The 21,932-nt window shown below is 40.3% G+C and overlaps 1 protein-coding gene across 6 annotated transcripts in view; it reads left to right on the forward strand.

Moving 5' to 3' along the window:
• The window catches only part of Atg10 (autophagy related 10), a 285,271-nt gene that overhangs the window by 168,346 nt on the left and 94,993 nt on the right, over nt 1-21,932 (forward strand). For all 6 annotated transcript variants that reach the window (XM_040729108.1, XM_021223407.2, XM_040729110.1 and 3 more), the window contains exons 4-5: nt 1,862-2,000; nt 21,232-21,329. In XM_040729108.1, coding sequence (XP_040585042.1) covers nt 1,862-2,000; nt 21,232-21,329 — 237 coding nt within the window. The remainder of the gene's footprint in view (nt 1-1,861; nt 2,001-21,231; nt 21,330-21,932) is intronic.

The following is a 21,932-nucleotide window of genomic DNA, read 5'->3' on the forward strand; positions in this document are numbered from 1 at the left end:
ACACATTTCTTTATTGATAAATATTTTTGGTTGATTATGTGATAGTCTTCTACTAAATTAAGCTGTAATGAATATCCTAGCTCCTATGTTCTTGTACTCTGGTTTTCCTGTGGTACAGATTTCCAACAGTGAAACCACTGTATCAAAGAGTAGGTATGTTTTCAAACTTAAGATATACTGGCAAAATGTTCTCAGCAAAAAGTTGTATTAAGTTGTATCACCAGCAAACATGCCTGAAAATATACCTCTTTTAAAGTTTCTACCTCCAAATAATTACATGGGTGACAGCCAAGCCTTTAATACCCGGCCCTATGGGGACATTTAAGGTACAACCCAAAACCAGTTACAATCCTTTTATTATGTTGATAAACAAAAGAAATTTGAAATGTGAAATAACCCAGTTACAGACCAAAGAGAAAAATTTTGGTTAAAATTTTACTGCAACAGATCTTGATGCTCATGGCTGAAATTAAATAAACAGGGGGAAAAATCTCTTTTTTGTTATTGTGTTAATTGTTATCTAGAATATTTAGTTCAATGATTTCTCTCTGGTTATTTAATTCTGTGTGCTTAACTGATAGTGTTTACAGGTGTTTAGTGAAAACTATTGTATAAATACTCCGAATGTGACTTGCCCACTGTGGTGTCTCCCCAGCCAGCTGACTGTGAGTGGGAAATTAGTGAAGGAGACAGAGATCCGAGAGTGGTGCCCACTTCCCTATCTCCACAGGCAACCTTATTTCATATTGATAAAGTTTGCCATCTCTTCTTTTGTTCTTTCTGATTGTTCATTGTTGCTCCTGTTTTAATGAGAAGTTGAAAGGAGCCAAACCCACTTGCTTCATTCCTTCTATTAATTTAATTTCAAAGGAGAAATTCTTCAGCCCAAATAAATAAGTGCACATGGATGCAGCAAGAAACCCTGATTTGACATGTCCAATCAATTGCTACTACACGTCAAGATTGGTTCTTAAGAAATGTTTGTGCATGCGAAGAGAGAGAGGGAGGGAGGGAGGGAAGGAGAGAGAGAGAGAGAGAGAGAGAGAGAGAGAGAGAGAGAGAGAGAGATAGACAGAGAGACAGAGAGACAGAGACAGAGAGAGATGTGTTACTAGATAGCAATTAGTTGAGGAGTAGAATGAGTCTCACATATCTGCTTACAAAGCCTTGCTTCACTTCATATTAATATGTGCCCACAGGTCTACTCTAAATCAGCATGTACTGTTGAACATTATCAAAGTTACACACAACAACGAAGAAAACAGAATCGCTCAGGATTTGAAATGCACCTAACAAACTCAGACCCTTGCAAAAATAACTTTCTTACTCAGAAAGGAACTGAGGATTGTGCAGCACACAATGAGTCATCTTTGGATGGGTACATTAGAACCTTCAGGGGCATTTCCTAGCCTTGATTGGATTGTTAGGATGTTACTAGCTCTCACAGGGAAAGAATAAGGTAGCTGGTGTAGACACCATCTTGTTGCTGAAATCACACAGTGAAGACCTTGGAGTTGCTGCTGCAGTAGTTCTTTGTGCTGCCCCTGCCCCTGCCCCTGCCCCTGCCCCCGCCCCCGCCCCCACCCCCACCCCCACCCCAGCTCCCACCCCCCCATCTCGACCCAGAGTTGCTTTGCTTCCCCAGAACAACCCGGATTTACTTAATGCTAATGTTCTCTGGTTTAACTGTTTACCTAGGACTTGAATGTTAAGTATTAGTGTGGGTAACTCCCTTTTTCTTACCTCATAGCCTTGTATTAACTTATTTTGCAAGAAGAAAAATCTTTCCTTCCCCATGATTCTACTTTTTTAAAAAAACTGACAAACACAGCTTGTCTTTGTCTTTGCTCTTTTTTTCCAGGAGAATTTAGAGCTACCAGTGGATGATTCCGAAGTGATGGAGTCTGCAGCAGCATCCAAAGTGATTAAATACGAGTATCATGTCTTATACTCCTGCAGCTACCAAGTGCCCGTTCTTTACTTTAGGGCAAGCTTTTTAGGTAAGACCTTGTCTAAAGCTGAAATCAAATTCATAAAATTTGCATACAAGACAGGAAACATCCTTGGAAAATCATTCTTGAAAGGGAAAAAATAGAGTTAAAAAAAAAAACTGTGGGTGAGGTAAGGTTTTACCAGTGACATTTCTCGTGCTTCAGAAAGAAAAATCAAGACTTCGTAGTGAATGACATCATCCCCACCTTAAATCTGATCCTCACTCTTTTTGGCCTCTTGCCTGGAGTTGACTAAGCCCCCTGGCCTTCTTGACTTTAAACAAGCAGGAACAACTTAAAGCTGCAATGTTTATTTACTTCTGACTTTGCAGTAAAACTTTCCTTCCATTTCAAGTGATGCGGTTAACTGAGAGGCACCCAGGCTCCCTACTCAAGAAGTGTGTGTTAGTTGGCTTAAGGGGTGTTTAAAAGCGCCAGCCCTTCCTTTAGGCATCTCTACATCTCGGAAGCCTTAGTGTCTTGCAGTGCTGTTACTCAACTCATTCTCCTGCCAAGAAAGTGAACACTCTGTCTCCTTAGAGGCCCCTGCTCTGCTAACAAAGCTTATTCAGTGGCAGCTGCCTGGTGTCCTCGCCTTGCACTCAGGGGGACTTATACTGAATGGGCACTGGCTGGGCTGGGTCAGGATGCTTGTCCTGGCCTGGAGACTACCTCGAGCTCCTGCCCAGCCCACCTCTTACCCGTGCTGCCTTTGACTTTCTCCGCCACACTTTGGAGGAGACGTCGGGGTAGCTAAGACATTAGCCAATGATATTTTATTTTTAATTAAAAAGTAGCTTAAGCTGCTTTGAATGTGAATTTGGTGGTTTTAATCACTCGCTGCCTTATATTGTTTAATGGTCTCTAGTTTTGAAGTGCTGGCTGTTTAACAAGCACTTAGGATTTAGAACAAGAGCAAATTCTTAGAGACTCCCTGGTGAGACGATTTTAATCTGAGGTGCAGTTCCTGAGAACTGACAATTTGGGATAAATTTTCACCCAGGGACTTGAGGACACTGATGGTTCCCTGACTCTCACACCCTTGAGGCAGATTCGTCTGTATGATTATTACTGACCTTTAAAACACGCCTTATTGTAATTCTATTTGATTTGGAGTCCAGAGGTTAAAAAGGACTCCTGTCTGTTGCTGTGCTCTCTCCTGTGTCTGTTATGTGGGGTGGAGGTGGTGGGGAATACCTTTCTCCATCCTAGTTTGCAGTTCTCGCTCTACCTAGCACCTTCTACATTCAAAGGCAAGTGAGGGCTGCAGGCAGAGGCCACAGGGGGTGGCTCTGGTTCCTCCAGTGTAGTCAGTATTCACCAGAGATGAGTTCCCAGAGACAAAACAAGTCCTTTAGCTTGTCAGCATCAGGGATGGGAGGTGTTGAAACATGGCTGCTGCTGGTTGGAAGTGGGTCTTGCTGAGGCTGGCGGATGAGCTCACACTGGAGCTGTGCTCTGGCGTGCCAACAGCTCCCCTCGCAGCACAGCACAGTGATTGTTCCTGCAAGTCCAATTATATGTTAATGACATTAGTGTGCTGCCTGCATGCCTTTCTGCATGATGCTTTTAGCTCTTAAAACATACATTCACAAGTAGCATTCGTGGTTCTACTTATAGAATTTTAAGATGCCCTTCATTTGTGGCTTATAAAGGAAACCAAAGAGGTCATTTATTATGTGGAAATGTTTTCCTTACCTCTCATTCTGTCTTGCATAGAATTGGTTATTTAGTTCTTTTTATTCCAGAATTCATTTAGCATTTGTTTAGACATATTAAAATATAAATTATTTTTATAAGGCGTATTGGAATGTTTTCTTGTGGAGAAAAATGAAAAATGTTTCTTTCCTTTATCATTCTTGTACTTGTAATTTTTTGCTTTTACCTAACTTAAACTCAGAGCATTCTAAAAATATATCATTTTTTACTTATGAGTCATAATTTTTCATTTATTCCCCCCAGTCCAGCCCTTTTCCTCTCCTGTTAGCCTGACTGTTTGTGTGTTAACAAATTCTGATGGTGTGGAATGTATTCCTAATGTCTTCCTTGTTCCAGGCCCAGGTTTTTCTTTGTCTCTTCTAAGAAAATCCGACCTAGAAACAGAATGATTGTAAAACTTCTTGCCCAAGGGTCTTTTCTTTCTTTCCTTTTTTTTTTCTTTTTTTGGATGTCGCAATAATAGTTCATTTGTCTTGTTTGTGACTGAAGCCAGAGTTTCTTTTGTGTCTGTTAGTAAAAATCAATTTCTCTGCTTAACTTTGAATTTTCTTCCAAAAAGCAAAGCGAGGAGATGGTAGTTCCCACTGAAACCAATGTTGCCCCTTATATCAACAGGGTGAGAGTTCTTCTGGATCTTTTTTGTTTCTTCAAATGCAAATCCACTCACTGTACTCTGAGTTCCCTTTATTCCTCTGCATGATGCAATGTCTGCCAGGTCAACTGCTGCCTGAGACTCATGCTGACTGTCCTTGTTACTCCCATATCCTGTACCATTCACCCCATCGTATCATCTCATCACCTCACAAGCTGCAGTATAATCAAGTGTCTGCTTGTTTGCCCCCTGCTAGATGATCCTCAACATGTAAAGAGCTGTAAAGGATATTAATGTTGATTACCTACCAAGTGAGAAGCATTGTCTTAGGGTCTGTGCCTGGTATTTACATGACATTTTGACATACACATACCCCACTTATCTTGCTAGTTTTGTTACTCACAATGTCAACTGTAGGGAAGCATAAACAAATGCTCACTGAACGAATCAATAGTGAAGAATCTCTAAGCGTTTCTAAATAGAGCTAACAGGCTAAAATATTGTGATTGTAGTACTGTGCTACTGCTATGACAGGCCATAAGGAAGAAACGATGAGGCCTAGGGTCCAAGTCATTTATCCATCTTTACAGTTTCATCTGTTGTTCTTACAGACTGTAGAAATAGTACTAGTACACTAAGACAAACACAACATCCCAAGGACCCAAAGCCTGAATCCAGCCTAGCTGAGCAGCCGTGCTTTCTCCGTAAACACGTTTCTTCATTTGATTCTTGAAGGCAGACAGCCAAGTTCAGATAGCCTCTTACTTCTAGATGTCTCTCATGTTAATCGGGCCCATAGGAACATGGTTCCTCCTCCTCTTCTTATAGTTTCTCTCCTACTCCTACAATGACTACTACTATTCTTGTTACTACACTACTATTGAGACTGGGTCTCAATCTGTATCCAGGCTCTCCTCAAACTCACAATCCTCCTGCCTCAGCCTCCCAAAAGCTTGCATATGTGTGAGTAGCACCATGCCTACCCAGGAGCATGGTTCTCAAAGGGACACCATGGACTGAAGAGAAGTGAGTCCTTCTCGGTGTTCTGTTTCTCTAACTGCTTTTGTCATTGTGCGTTTGGGCAGGGTAGAGTTAGCACTATTTGTCATCCAGTTTTTTGAGAGGTTGCTGGCCTTTCCTTTGAGAGGCTGCAAATATAAGACATAAATGGTCTGGTTTTGAGTAAGTCCTTGTGTTTACGAGTCCACCCCCACAGTGTTATCCTGTGTATGTTGGTGCATTTTCCTCTCTCTACCTTTTCCACTTTTGTGGTGCTAGACATTGACTGAAGGCCTTGCACGTGCCATGGTGTGCCCTCCCACTTAGCCCTGCCCAATGTTTTTTTTTTTGGTTTTACGAGACAGGGTTTCTCTGTTTTGGAGGCTGTCGGTCCAGCCTGGCCTCGAACTCACAGAGATCTGCCTGCCTCTGCCTCCTGAGTGCTGGGATTAAAGGCGTGCGCCACCAATGCCCGGCCTCTGCCCAATGTTTTTGAAGCACTCTCTATCCAAGTTATTTGCACCATGACAAAGCCTCCTCTTCTCCTTGGGTTTTTGTTGTTGTGGCATGGACTTTATATATCCCATTTTTTTCTTTGATGGACTTGGCTGGTAGCAAATGGCAAATGCTAGAAATGTGGCTTGAACAGTCTATTTATACCAAATGGCTCGGATATCACCAGAATCATGGCTTAAGCATTCATCCTGACATCTTAACTAGAGATTTTATATTTATTCTAGGTTGAATTCTGACTTATTTATTCCATTTCCCCCTTTTCCTTTCCTTTTTCTTAATCTTTATTGTGAATAGGACCAAGTGGTTCTTCTCATTTTCAAATATTTAATTCTTTGGTTGACATATGCTTTCTTTTGGGGAACTGGTTTGACATATTTCCTTAATTAGTTAGAAAGGCTGTTTTAGATTAGGGAAGGAAACATTTCTCCCATTCAGCAACTGAAGTCTATCTTATTGGCCCTGAAAGCAAGGATATAGAATTTAAAATGCACCCCAGATACTTCATGTGGAAGATTTGTTCAGTTGTTATGGGCTTAAAAGATGTTCCTAGAGAAGTGAAATGAAATAGCCAAGCAACAATTCCCTCTCAAAGGTAGGATAAAACAAAACAAGAGAAAGGTTAAGATAAGGAATAGTGAAATCTGGGATTCAAGTGCACGTGATGTCAAGGTGAAGATAGCAGAGCGTTGTTCAGAAGTCAGAGCCTGGGAAACACAAGGAGACGTAAAGGAACAGGACAGATGTGAGTAGAGGGAACTGAAAACTGCAAGTTGAGACTCATCGCTCTGTCCAAGGACTTTTGAGGAGCAGTGTGGGGAGCTTTCCAGCTTTGGGGACAGAGTGAGCAAGGCATGTTAGCTTTAGGGGTGTCCTTTTAAGATAAACATGGAAGAAATGGTTGAGAAGGTAAGTGGGGGGTTAAATTATGGATGAGCTAATGGATAGAAAAGAGTTGAGAACAAAAAAGAGAAAGAATTTGAATAAATGAAGGTTAGAGTGAACTGGAGGGAAAGAAATGTGATACTTTTTATTGTTGTCAGCACTATTAAAACTTTAAAATAGTAGCCTCTTGTAAAAGATGAGCTGGAAAGAATATATTGTGTATTTCCATGGTAAAATTGCTGCAGTTGAGTGGAAGTTAAGGTAGCTTATTTAGTAGAGAGAAAAAAGTAGATAAGGATGAAGCAAAAAAGATTTAAGTTAATTATTCACATAAGTGAAGGTGGGATACAAATTAACATAATTTAACTTAAAATCTCATTGGATTATAAAAACCTTTAAGAAAGTTCATAAATTTATATTATATTTACATAAACAGTAATAAGTTTAACAAAAATTATATCAGTAATTTGATAGAATGGGAATTTGATAGATCAAAAAAAGTCTAGGGACTGAAATGGATTGTGATGAGTAAATAGTGAATGTTATTAAGAAAAATAATGAAAAATTAGTTAATTAATGCAAAGAAGTACAAACTGAAAAGTCAAAATCATAGAGAAAATTTAGCAAGAATGATTTGTTGAGTCCTAGACATGTTTAAATATTTTGAGAACTTAAGGGAACAGTAGGCTACCTGGTAGAATATGATAGGAATAGAATGTTACTGAAAAAAACCAAGTTGATTATAACACACCAAAGAAAAGTGAAAGTGACATTGTCAGAATTCACTAAACTGCATTGACACCAAACACCACACATGTCTAGACAACAGAGTCCTGGAGGAGGATGCTTGGGAAAGGAACTCATGTTCCCACTTGTTAGAACTTGATAGAACAGGAATTTGATAGATCAAAAAAAGAGTCTAGGGACTGAAATGGATTATGAGGAGTAAATAGTGAATGTTATTAAGAAAATAATTGTCTGCACTTCTCTATGAAGTAAACCCCCTTTTACTAGAGACAAAATGAGCCCAGCTTGAAACATCTGTGAGAGCGCAGGAATCCAAAACCTGGTATGGTGACACATGGTTGCAATCCCAGGACTAGACTTGGAATGGGAGGCAGAAGGACCAGGAATTCAAGTTCAGTTTCATCTCCTTCCTACCTAACAAGTTAGAGACAAGCCTAGGATAAATGAGACCTTGTCTCAAACACAGGTGCGCGCACGCACACACACACACACACACACAGGCATGGATAGATGCACACAGTTACTTGTACATAGGGTATATGTATGTGTATGTGCATTTATATACACATAATCAGTTAATGGAGAAGTGAACTGAGCAGACAGTCATAAAATGGAGACATACTAATAGCTAGTTAAGTATACAAAACACATTGAAAGTTTTAAACCCACTACTTTGTATAATTCATAATAATTAAACATCACCAATTACAAAATGTATGAGTGCTTACTTGTGTACAGCATTGCTTATTTTAAAAATAAGTTGACAAATGTATAGATCATTGCTTACCCTTGCCTGACACAGTTAAAGCGGAGCTCTTTTTTACCTTTTCTTAGAGTCCTCTGGAGATGGAGGCTGTATTCTCTGTGTGAAGAATAGTCAAGGTGCTTGTACAGGACTAACTAAATTATGGTTCATGAGACAGCATTGAGATTTAAGGAAAGCCAGGAGTCCAAACTGCTGAAAATTGGGGTACCAGAGTGGGAGCTGGAGTCAGAACCTCAGAGTCCTTTAGGCAGGATTGAAAGAGGATGTCTTCTGTCTCAGAAGCAGCAGGCCTAAGATTTTAGCTACCCGCCAGGTCATGGTTGTCCATGGTTGTCCATGGTTCTCCATGGTTCTCCATGGTTCTCCATGACCTGGTATCTTGGGGTTGGTATCTCTTCTATTTATGGAACCACAGTTGCTTCCCCTAAGATAGATTCTTATTCAGCAGTTCCTTGAGAAGCTCTTGTGTTGTCTTCACGTAAGGTAAATGCCTTATTTTATTTAAATGAGAGATTAAGCACCACTTGGCTTATGAGTTCTTAATACCATGTTTGAGACTAAGAATTATTTTTTATGTGCTGTTGAGAATATGCTTCATGAAAATAGATAATCACATACATACAGTTTCTCATATGGAGAAAGCACATTACATGTACTTTTCTATTCAAATTAACATTTAAGCAATTGGGTGTGCTAGACTGGAGAGGTGTCTCAGCAGTAAAGAACCTAAATTTGGTTTCCTAGCACCTACATGGTGCTCAAGGTTTCAGGGAACCTAATGTCCTCTCCTCGCCTCTGAGGGTGCCAGGCCCAGTTGTGATAGGAATGAATGAATGAATGAATGAATGAATACATACATACATACATACATACATACACACACAGATGCAAGCAAACACATAAAAAATAGAAAAATCTTTTTTAACAGTTGGGTTTGATAATTATGAATAGACAATCACTAAAGGATTTTAAGCATGCCTATTAGTGAGATGAAAATAATGGAACTTGATCACGAAAATGAGACAAAGATGTGGAAATGAATCACAGAGCCAAGTGAAGGAGTGGAGTCCAGTCATGACTGCAGAGTGGAGCCCTTGACTTTAGCGATGAGGAGATCAGTCTTCCACTCGGTTCATATTTCTCTCCCAAATTGCAAGTATGTTTGGATACTGAGAATTCAAAGATCTACTATATCTGCTTATATGGATTCCCATAAGTTGTTTTATCCAAAACACCCAGTTATCAATCCAAAACACCCAGTTAATTTTTAAATTATGATTATTTTCTTTGTTTTTAGTAAGAATCATGTCTATTTCTCTAGAAGTAAATGCTGAACTTTGTTCTCATCTATCCTTATGTTTGAAATACTAAACATATTACAGCATGAAGATGTTTTTAGAATGTAGAGATGAATAAAGGAAATCAGAGATGAATGATGCCCTCAGGAGAACTACCAGACTAAAGAAAATAAGTCAGGCCTGAAATCCACTGTAAGAAATAATTATGTTCAGTACCACAAGAGGGGTTGGTTAAAACTAACACCCAAGTGTGCATGGGGTGGGGGTGGCAAGGTACAGGTGGAGATAAGAAAGATGACTTTGACCTGGGGTGATCAAGAAAGCCTTAGCAGGGCGTGGCTTTTGTAGATGGGAAAGGGCAGGGCAGGTCTGGTAAGAGAAACAGGAAGATGACAGTTCTAGCTATCCCGAGTTGAGGCAGTACTGGTGGAGACCACTAGTGGCAGCAACAGCAGCGCAATTGCAGCTTACAGAGAGGTCCTGCACACAGTGTGGCGGCAGCACAGTAACAGCTTACAGAGAGGTCCTGCACACAGTGTGGCGACAGCACAGTAACAGCTTAGAGAGAGGTCCTGCACACAGGCACACAGTGTGGCAGCAGCACAGTAACAGCTTACAGAGAAGTCCTGCACACAGGCACACAGGTACACAGTGTGGCGACAGCACAGTAACAGCTTACAGAGAGGTCCTGCACACAGGCACACAGGTACACAGTGTGGCAACAGCACAGTAACAGCTTACAGAGAGGTCCTGCACACAGGTACACAGTGTGGCGACAGCACAGTAACAGCTTACAGAGAGGTCCTGCACACAGGCACACAGTGTGGCGACAGCACAGTAACAGCTTTCAGAGAGGTCCCGCACACAGGCACACAGTGTGGCGGCAGCGCAAGTAACAGCTTTCAGAGAGGTCCCGCACACAGGCACACAGTGTGGCGGCCGAAAATGCAAGATCTAGAGCCTTGCTTCCCTTTATGTGAACTTGGGGAAGATGTTGGGTCTGTGTACCTTATTTTGTCACATGGAAGCAAATTTAGGCATAGATTTTTGAGGATTCTGGTCAACTCTTGAAGCTGGGTTTGACACTGAGGATGTTTAGGTCTTCGCAGGTTTGCCGTGTGCCCTCCACACAGGACCAGGGGAAGATAGAAATTTTCCTAATCTTTATGCACAGTAGTGAAACTGAGTACTTCCAGGGGTTCGATGACTTACTAAGGCTGCCTGAACACTGTGAATTCAAACTCCATACCTGTTTCCATTTTACAGTGTGATCACTCAAATAAACATATCAAGTAAGTGAATTAATTGGTGATATACTTAGATGAAATTGCCATGAACTCTGTTTTCAGAATTTTTACATAGATTTCTTGTAAGTAATGAAGATGCAAACTATTAAATGTTTATAGAAATAATGAAAATTACAGAATCGTCTAGCAAAATAGCTGATGTGAATGTACATGAACAGTCACACTCATTTCATAGCACAATGTAATTTTCTCACTGAAGCGAAAATGAATTTTCTCCTTTGGTGGAGCATCAGGTCTGCCTCCCTGTGGAGTATGACATGAATTTTTATATCCTTCAGAGCTCTGAGGAAGGCCAGTCAATTGAAAAATGGCATATTTCATTATGAAAAATGCACTCTAGTTTCCTTTTTATTTCTAATGACCACATCTAGGATATTTCTCTTAAACATATTGTGCATAATTTATTTTCTTTCTAATCACTTTAGAAATTATTTTTTTGTCTTTAGTGTGTGGCTTATACTAGAGTTGGGTAGTGCTAGGGGAAAATCTCCTGGTATTATTGGATTCACAAAAACTAATAGCATTGAGAAATTTAATTTAGAAGGCTGCACATTTTGAGTAATGTATAGATTACTTGACCTGTAGGCTATTATTCAATTGAGAGATTTTATGTGAAAATGTTAGATGATGCTGGAAACTGATAAGGATTATACTTTTAATTATCTCACTTTTTGTCCAGTGTCTCTTGTCCTTTTTCTACTACTTCAGGATAAATATGTATGGTCTCTCCAGCTAACACCAGCACATAATAGGTACTCAGCAAATATCTATTAAATAGATGACTTCTGTTATTGTGTTTAGTTTGTAGGTTTCTTATGAAGTTAGTTTGGCTTCTATTTCAATTTTTTGGGTTTTTGGATATTTTACTCAGCTTCTCCCTTGATGTGACTAGTGTGATTTCTAATATAAAAATTGATGCTACTCTTTCATAATTGGTGACAAATGGTACATCCTGAGGCCATAATATATCTTCTTAACATGGCCTAAAGTTCCTAACTGGGAATCCCTTGACTTGAACATATTGGTACAAAATAATATGTGTAATGCACTTAGCTCAGGACTTATTTATGCTCATGTTTTTAAGTTAAAATGCTGCTTTGTTTGTATAAAGAGATTCTTACATAGTTGGCTGTCTTAGTTCAATGGTTCAGTGGGATTTCTGAAATAATTAGGATCATTATCATATTTGAGTACATGTCAATTGCCCACAATGTATGCTAGGGTTGGAAAGATTGCTGATTTGGGTCTTTTTTGTATAGAAGGTAATGAAATCTAATTCTTGCATGTCTTTGATCATGAATGGTTAAGCTGTGACTGGGCAGAACAACCCTGAAGGCTTAGGGGGAGAGAACCCACATTATACTTAGGTCAAATTGTCAAAAAGATAAATTTATATCTACCTGTACTTTTTAGAGTCTAGTGATGAGCAGAAACTGGAGAGATTCACAGCACTTCAGAGGAAAATCAAAGTATAGTCTTGATTTTTTCTTACTTCTTATACTTAGACATTCACAGATGGCTACCCATTAAAGGGTAATTTTTGTTTGTGACAACAAAATAAGTTGTAGCCCAATATGGAAAATAAGATAGGAATAGCTTTGACAATTATTATTTTTAAAATGTAATTGTGGGGTCAGCAAGATACCTTAGCGGATTAAGGTGCTTGATGTTGAAACTGAGGATCTGAGTTTGATCCCTGAGACCTATATGGTTAAGGGAGAGAGCTGACTCAGTAAGGTGTCCTCTGACCTTCGTATACACATGATGGTATACCCATGAACACACATACAAAATAAACAATTGCACAAGTAAAATAATAATGGTATTAATAATAGCATCACAGAGTCCAGAATTGAAGTGAAAAATTATTATGTAAAAAATACAATTATGACTACAAAGTATTTTTTTTCTTTATCTGGCTCTGAATTTGGTTCCAAAGAACAATACCACTGACAGCTCTTGTAGCATTACTCGAATCAGTTAGTCTCCCTGAGTGACTATTTTGAAGAGAAGTGGTCTTTTAAATATTGAAGATCTGGCATGTTTGTTTAAAATGCTTAAATTCTAATCTTTATGGTCCTATCAATCCTGTCATGATCTAGCAGAGGATGCCAAACACAAGACCTCCAGAGGTGCCAAGAGGCTTTGCTGTGGACCTTGAGAACTAGCCAGGATGTATGTGCAGATGCACACAGAGAGAGACAGAGACACGGGGAGGCACAGAGACTTCTGAGAGAGAGAGAGAGAGAGAGAGAGAGAGAGAGAGAGGGAGGGAGGGAGGGAGGGAGGGAGGGAGGGAGGGAGGGAGGGAGGGAGGGAGGGAGGGAGGGAGGGAGGGAGAGAGAGGAGGGGGAGAGAGAGAGAAAGAGAGAGAGCACAAAAGAGCAATTTTTGTTGTTTCTCCCAGTGTGTGAATGTTCCTGTGTGTGGGTACACATGCCTGTGTGTGTGTGTGCATGTTCATGCGTTGGGTGCACATGCCTGTGTGTGTGCATGTTTATGTGTACACATGTGTAGATGCTACAGGTTGATGTGCCTTGTCTTCATCACTCCGCATCTTCTAAACTGAGGTAGGGTTTCTTGCTGAACCCAGAACTCATCAGTTATAGTCTCACTGGCCAATTTGCTTCAGATAAAAGGAAACATGGTCACATACAAACTCTTATATGAGTCATTATTCTTAGTAGCCAAAAAGTGGGAAAAAATACCAATGTTCATCAACTGATGAATGGATGAACACAATATAATCAATGAAATATAAATCAGCTATAAAAAAAGAAAGGGCCAGTATATACATAGGAAATTTAAACAGTCCATAAAAGACCCATCTTGTCATATGATATAAGTGTATTATATAATAAGCAGAAAGTAGCCGGGCGGTGGTGGCACACGCCTTTAATCCCAGCACTCAGGAGGCAGAGGCAGGTGGATCTCTGTGAGTTCGAGGCCAGGCTGGACCGATAGCCTCCAAAACAATACAGAGAAATCCTGTCTCGTAAAACCAAAAAAAAAAAAAAAAAAAAAAAAAAAAAGCAGAAAGTGCATTAGTGGTTTTCTAGAACCAGACAGATGGAGGGATCATGAGGAGTTGCTGCTAATAAGTTTGTGGTTTCTTTTTCAAGTGTTAACTATATTCTAAATTTCAGGTAATGCTCACAAGACTCTGAGACTACCACTGAATTATACACTTTAAACAGGAAAGTTGGATGTATGTGAATTGTGTCTTGATAAAGCTGTCTTTTATGTCTTTTGTGTTACGCAAGAGTAGGAAATTCCCTCACCCTGCTTCTCTTCAGTTTTGCCACAATGTCTCTCTCCTCTCCAGACGGTCTTCCCTTCAGTCAGGCATCACAGTAGCTCACAGGCCATGTTTGCTCTACAAGTCCCCTCCTAAAAAGGTCTAAATGTGAGCCTGGCCCCTTGGCTGGTCCTCTGCAGCCTCCACTGCTGAAAGGCAGAAATGCTGTAGTATACTTGACGTCTTAGCTTCCTGTATGATGCTGTAGTATACTTGACGTCTTAGCTTCCTGTATGATGCTGTAGTATACTTGACGTCTTAGCTTCCTGTGTGATGCTGTAGTATACTTGACTTCTTAGCTTCCTGTATGATGTTCCTTATTTACTGTCACACCCTCGCTCTCTAACTAGAACATAACTCCTGCAGAAATATCATTTTGCTAGCTTATATATCACAAAGGTTTGGCATATAGTAGGTGCCAAATAATATAAATATCTATTTCTAAAATTAACTTCTTTTCTCATTACCCTAAGGAGAAAATTGAAGGGTGAGATACTAGTTCTTCTGTGTTGAATTAAAAGTTATTTTTCACTTTGACTTGGTAATTCCATTCTAGGAAATTTGTCAAAAGAAAATAATTGAAAAGAAGAAAAATTGGTATGGCTTCCTTGTGTCTACTTTGTACCAGGTACCATTTCAAAGCTAGTGACATTTTAAATGACCAACAGCAGTCAGATTACTTAAGTAAATTAGAAAATTGCAGTGGAGTGAGAGTACAAAATGCTATAACCAATAAAGTCACAAAGATGGGTTTTAACTAATGTGGGAAATAATTATTCTGAGTATGAAAAATACAGAAACTTTGAGCTCTACTATAGAGTTAAGAAATCTTTACTGTTGACTTGGTCCAGGTGGCAGGCTCCATGCAGGAATAAGAATGCTAAACATCCATATGCATAGAGCTGCATCATTGGGAAAGGCAGGAAATGAGAAATGCATCAGTGAGATCACTTCAGAGAGTGCTGTTCCTATGAGAAGAGCCCAGTAGGGCAAAGGGCTGGCTGTTTACTGTGAGTGTGGTGAGGGTTCACTAGCTTACTTCAGAGCTGGTTCCTAAGGAACAATGACAATGGTGCAGTTAGATCAGTTAGAAGGGACTGCAATGCCTGTTTTTTGTTGTTGTTGTTTTGTTTTATTTTGTTTTGTTTTGTTCGAGACAGGGTTTCTCTTTATCAGTTTGAAGGTTGTCCTGGAGTCGCTTTGTAGACCAAGCTGGCCTCGAACTCACAGAGATCCTCCTGCCTCTGCCTCCCAAATGTTGGGATTAAAGGCATGCACCACAAACACCCGGCCATGGGGCTGCAATGCCTGTATGTTTGGATTTTACATTGCTCAGAGAGGAAAACTAGACTGTGGTTCAACACAAAATGCCTTAGATTTGTATTTGAAGTTTATAGGAGTTGACACCCCACACTAGAGCTTGGAGGAGTAACTAGGGCCATTGTTGGAAGTTTGAACTTAAACCCTAAAAGTAGCACAAATGAAAAGCAAACATACTGTAGAGGAATTTTGAATGTTGGGACAGACCATAATTTTTATTATGAGATTGATGGCTGAAAAGGAGATAGATGTGGAATGCTGGGCTTCTAGTTTTTCCTCACTATGTAAGAAATGAAGAAAGCACATGGTGATGGATCAGTGTGGGGGTTAGAACCCAGCACCTTGTGCTTGCTAACCATAATCTGTACCAGTGCTGCAGCCATTCTGCAATTTGTGAATGAAGTCAATATCAAGGATATAGAGAAATACATTGATACTAATCACTGTTTCTGTAGAATGCCACAGAAAGAGCCTGGATACTACCAACAGAGTATTTTTTTTTATATTTTATTTTCCAGTTTAAATTTAGATAAGAAACGAGGTTGCTTCATAAGTCAGTTCCAGGTCCCTCTCCCATTCCCTCCCCTCCTCCCGTGCCCTCCCCCAACCCCCCCCCCCGTTATCCCCTCATTTCCCCAGGGAGGGTGAGGCCCTCCATGGGGGTGTCCATAGTCTGTCATTTCATATAGGGCAGGGCCTATACCCTTCCCCAAGAGTTCAGGGTGAGAGTGCACCTCACATTGTTCTATGGGAGTCCAAAGTCCGTGTGTATACTTGGGATGGGTACTGATCTGCTGCCCAAGGCTCAATAGATTCCCTAGGCCTCCTCACTGACACCCAGATTCAGGGGGTCTTGATCAGTCCCATGCTGGCTTCCCAGGCTGATGCCTGGGATTCAAGAGTTAACCTTTGTCAGGTCAGCTGTTTCTGGGGGTTAAACCAGCCCAGTCTTAATCCCTTTGATCATCAGTCCTCCCTCTCTGTTACTGGCTTTCTTGAGTTCAGCTCAGTACTTAACCAAGGGAGTCTGCCTCTTCTTCGATCAGCCACTAAATGAAGTTTCTGTTTCCCAGACTCTCTGGCCATAGGATTGTAGGCTGGCACTCCCCAGATCTATGTCTAAAATCCATATATGAGAGAGTACATGCCATGTTTCTCTTTTTGTGACTGGGTTACCTCACTCAGGATGGTTTCTTCTCGTGCCATCCATTTGCCTGCGAATCTCATGATTCCATTATTTTTTTCTGCTGAATAGTACTCCATTGTGTAGATGTACCACATTTTCTCTATCCACTCTTCAGGTGAGGGACATCTAGGTTGCTTCCAAGTTCTGGCTATTACAAATAGAGCTGCTATGAACATAGTGGAACAGACATCTTTGTTGTATGAATGGGCATCTTTTGGATATATGCCTAAGAGTGGAGTTGCTGGGTCTTGTGGTAGGTTTATTCCCATTTTTCTGGGGAATCTCCATACTGATTTCCAAAGTGTCTGAACCAGTTGGCACTCCCACCAGCAATGGAGGAGTGTCCCCCTTTCGCCACATCCTCTCCAGCATAAATTGTCATTGGTGTTTTTGATTTTAGCCATTCTGACAGGAGTGAGATGGTATCTCAGAGTTGTTTTGATTTGCATTTCCCGGATGGCTAAGGATGTTGAGCACTTTCTCAAGTGCCTCTCAGCCATTTTAGACACTTCTATTGAAAACTCTCTATTTAGTTCTGCAGCCCACTTTTTAATAGGGTCCTTTGGTGTTTTGGAGACTTGCTTCTTGAGTTCTTTGTAAATTTTGGAGATCAACCCTCTGTCAGATGTGGGATTAGTGAATATTTTTTCCCTTCTGTGGGCTGCCTTTTTGTCTTGCTGACTGTGTCCTACTGAAACTGAGAAGCTTCTGTAAGGCAAAGGACACAGAGTATTTTTTTAGAAAGCTGTAAAAGCTAAAACCATATGAAACACACACACAAAACATAAAAACACAAAATTGGGAAACACAATATATAAGCAAAAGACCAGTAAGGTTAAAAATGTACAAAGTAACATGAGACCAAACAAATAAAAAATAAAAAATCCACAGAAACACCATTGAGCCCGTTTTGTGGTTGTCACTGATGGGATAGGGCCTTAAGTATCATTTGTATACCCAGTGTGACATTGGGGAAAAGCGGGTTTTTTCCTTTGTGAGCAGTTGTCAGTTAGAGGTAGAGTCTTGGTATGGATGGGAAAGCATGTCCACTTCCCTCTCTCACCCTGGGAACCTATCTGGCTTGAGCTCTTGCAATCTCTGCCCTGTGCCCCAGTCTGTGTGAGTTCGTATGTGCACCAGTCCTGCTGTGTCTGGAAGACACTGCTTCCCTCTGGCTTTTAATCTTTCTGCCTCCAGAACCATAGAAATTCTTACTCTTTTTGATAGCATGCATTTTTGAGATAAATAAAAGGGCACCTTTTTTTGTTTGTCTTGAGCTTATTGTTAACCTTTGTGATTGCTTTCATAGTTGCCTGTAGCCTTTTTAACCCTGAATTCTAAGAAGTTTTCTATTTTAGTCTCTAAATATTTGATGTGGTATGAAATGTAATCACTGGCCCTCAATACTAGTATCAAATTTGATAGAAATCCTGTAATATTTCTTGATAGTGTTGCAGGCTGCTTGTTACTACTCTTGTATGAACATTTCCAGCCAAATAGGCAGGCTCTTGTGGTGGCAATAAGCAAATCATACTTGGGTTATTAACTATTTTTAAATTATTATTATTACTACAAAAATTAAAATTAGTATTTGTTGGGTAATGCCTTCCTTGCCAGCCGCTTTGGTTTTTCCCCACCAGTCACCTAGGCTCTGCCGCATTGCAGTCCCCAAGTAACACACAAGACACTGTATTAATTATAAAGCTGTTGACAGTTTGGTTTCTTACTGGCTATCTCTGACTTAAGTATTTACTCCATAATTGTTTTTTTTTTTTTTAAGTTAGCCTCCAGTGTTGTTTCTCTGGAACCATCACCTTATTATTTATTTATTTATTTATTTATTTATTTATTTATTTATTTTGGTTTTTCGAGACAGGGTTTCTCTGTGTTGTTTTGGAGCCTGTCCTGGAAATCACTCGGTAGACCAGGCTGGTCTCGAACTCACAGTGATCCGCCTGCCTCTGCCTCCCGAGTGCTGGGATTAAAGGAGTGCGCCACCAACGCCCGGCTTACTCCATAATTGTTAATCTAAGTATTTCTCTTACCGGAGAAAGGGTCCGGACTTCTTACCCTATGGCGGCTACATCGTGGCTCTCCGTGTTTTTCCTTCCCAGAGTCCTCCTCGACTCCTAGTCCCACCTATCTTGGCTTCCCTATTGGCCAACAGTGCCAACAACCAATAAGAGACAGATTTCAGAATGACATCTCCCATCAATTATTTATTAGCAGATATTAAATCCAGCTTTCCTCCATGGGACTGAAAATTTTAGTGACAAGGAAGGTATTATTTACTTAGAATTTTAATATATATATATATACATAAAGTATTTTCAGTGTGTCTGTCTCCAAAGGAGGCACAGCTGTGATCCTGAATCCTGGCTTTTGATCCCATGTGAACTAGCAGCATACTCCTGGAGATCTGTATCACCCAAGGTGTTAATCACCTTATTTCTGAAATTAGTAAGCCTACTAGAGCTCATTTTGTTATCCTACTACTAATTCCTTCTACTTTTGATATGTAACCATTATCTGAAAGCATACCATCTTTTGTAATTTGATTGGTGAACTTGCTCTCTGATGCTGCAGTACCTGGGATCTTATTTACCTCTTCAGGATCAACAACACACACAAACACATGTTTTGAAGATGTGTAGTGCTTATCTTCAGAGCAGAGTTTGGCCTACTCTGTAAATGTGTTCAGAAAACAATATAACACAGATATTGAAGGCAGCTTGTTTTCAACTTGTAGCTAAACATGACATTCAAATGTTAATTGGATGAATAAATCTTGTTCATTTTTACAGACATGGAAATGTCAATGGAATAAAACTATTTATCACAAGATAATGGTCTCCTGCTGCCAGATAAATGCCAAGATGAAGATAGTTATTGAAAATGTATCAAAATATTCCAGTGGTGTTTATTGAAAATAAAGGTTGAGGGAAAGTTCAGCTTTTCAGGTCAGACATGAGAAATGCCGTGCTTATTCCATTAGTACGTTACTGCATCAAAGACAGGGTGCATGGTGCAGAAACATGGGGACTGCCTAGGAAATAGCAGTTCAGAAATGGATCTGTTAGCTTTGAAAATTACTGAATGCAGAGTAGGGGCTGGGAGGTGTCGAGAATTTCCAGAACATTTTCTGTGTTCCTAACACAGTCCTTTGACCCTTTGAAGGGTCGTTCATGTACACCTCATGAGAACAAACCCCATTTATAGGAAAAGTTGTGTGCCATTTATAGGAAAAGTAACTGAGATTCAGGCGACAAAGAATTATGAAGTAAAGTAACTGAGATACACACAGAGGGCAACTGCTGACCCTATGGTTAAACATGGCCTGGATTCTAAGCCTGATGCTTCTGCTCACGTCCTATATTTCTTCTTGGACTCTGAGTCTGTTCATTACAATGATACATAGTTTTTTGAGTACAGCATTTCCTGGAGGTGTGTTGCACTCCTTTGAGCCCAGTAATTCAATAGTTCTCATCAGGTAAAATTGGGTATTTGTCTAAGGAAAAGGCTTATCTGCTGTCTGAGACCTTGCTTCTGTGAATGGACAGTGGCCCAGCTTCTAGCAGTGCATCTTGAAACCCTTGGCTAACTCTCTCATCACTTGAGTTTGAACTTATCCACCTACTTTCCCTCTCATCTATCTGCATCGTAAGTACCATGGTGGTCCTTATAAAATAATCTGAATGGGCACCAAGTATAAAGAGGTGATTGAATGTTCCTGAGTGATTGAAAGGAGAATTTTTTGCTCACTGCAGTTTCTTGCTAACCTCTTCATGCTAGCCTCCCAGGGTTCTCCACTCCACGCATGCCATCTCCCACTGATACCAACACCATACGCAGGTGTCTCTGTCTTCCGTACTCTCCAGCACTAACTAGGTTTCTCTTGGCAATAAGCTCTTTCTATTTAGTATTTTAAGATATTCATATACTTTTCATGGTTTCCCCAGTAAATGGTAAGCTACTAACTACAAGAAATTATGTTTCCTTTCCTTTTTGTCTCCTTGATACCCAGTAGAATGATTGGAACATTATTGTTAATCAACAAGAGAGTGAAGAGGCCTGGGTGCAGTCTCTTTGAGGACCAGAGGAATCATCAAGGCTCCAGCAACATCCATAGCAGACTTCTGGGAATAAGAAAGTCCATTTCCTGAGCTTTCCCTTATGCTTGTATCTGTCATTTTTCTCTGAAACATGTTCACCTTTCATTTATTATTTATTTATTTTTGGTTTTTACGAGACAGGGTTTCTCTGTATTGTTTTGGAGGTTGTCGGTCCAGCCTGGCCTTGAACTCACAGAGATCCGCCTGCCTCTGCCTCCCGAGTGCTGGGATTAAAGGCGTGTGCCACCACCGCCCGGCTATTTATTTTTTAAAATTCCTAAATATCTTAGTTGTTGTGTGGATACAAAGGAGAGAGGTTTGGATGTTTAATCCTCCCTCAGAAAGAAAATAGTAATTCACATGTAAGTCCCATTCCTAAGTATGTGTACACCTGTAGAGATTTTTTCAGGAAGTCGGGACACTTGGTACTTTAGAGCAACAGCAAGCACCATCATGCCTCGGGTCACTAACACAGCCTTTCATGATGGACTTTCACAGATGGGAAACCTTTATCCCTGACGGATATCTGGGAAGGAGTCCACGAATGCTATAAGACACGTCTGCTGCAGGGACCATGGGACACTATTACCCAGCAGGTCAGTCTTTTCATCTAGTTTCCTTACCCACTTCTTTCCCTGTTTCAATCCTTCATATCCTTAGAGATTTCAATTCAAAGACAGTTTCTTTAAAAACATCATTCCAGACCCAGGCTTGGTTTACTCTCCTTATTATAAGCTTTCATAACACCCTCTCCTTTTCTTCCATGGGGCTTATTATAATTTTGAATTATATATTTGGGTGACTACCTTTTAAAAACAATGTTGTGAGCTCCTTTTTGAGCAGACAGTGTTTGTTTTTGTGTTTTACTCTTCATCATTTGCCTGGGGCCAGCATAGTACTTAGTGTATACTAGGTGCTCAACAAAAGTTTGTTTTATATGTGAAAATAAAATATAAGTTGGCACACACATTCAGAAACAGGAGATTCCAGCAGCCAGGAGGCAGAGGCAGGAGGATTTCAGTAAGTTTAAGACCAAGCATGACTACATAGTGAGAACCTCTCTCAAAAATAAAGGAAGGAAGGTAGGAAGGGAGGGAGGGAGGGAGGGAGGGAGGAAGGGAGGGAGGGAGGGAGGGAGGGAGGAAGGAAGGAAGGAAGGAAGGAAGGAAGGAAGGAAGGAAGGAAGGAAGGAAGGAAGG

Source organism: Mesocricetus auratus, unplaced genomic scaffold (genome assembly GCF_017639785.1).
Source record: "Mesocricetus auratus isolate SY011 unplaced genomic scaffold, BCM_Maur_2.0 Super-Scaffold_100020, whole genome shotgun sequence".
Taxonomy (NCBI): domain Eukaryota; kingdom Metazoa; phylum Chordata; class Mammalia; order Rodentia; family Cricetidae; genus Mesocricetus; species Mesocricetus auratus.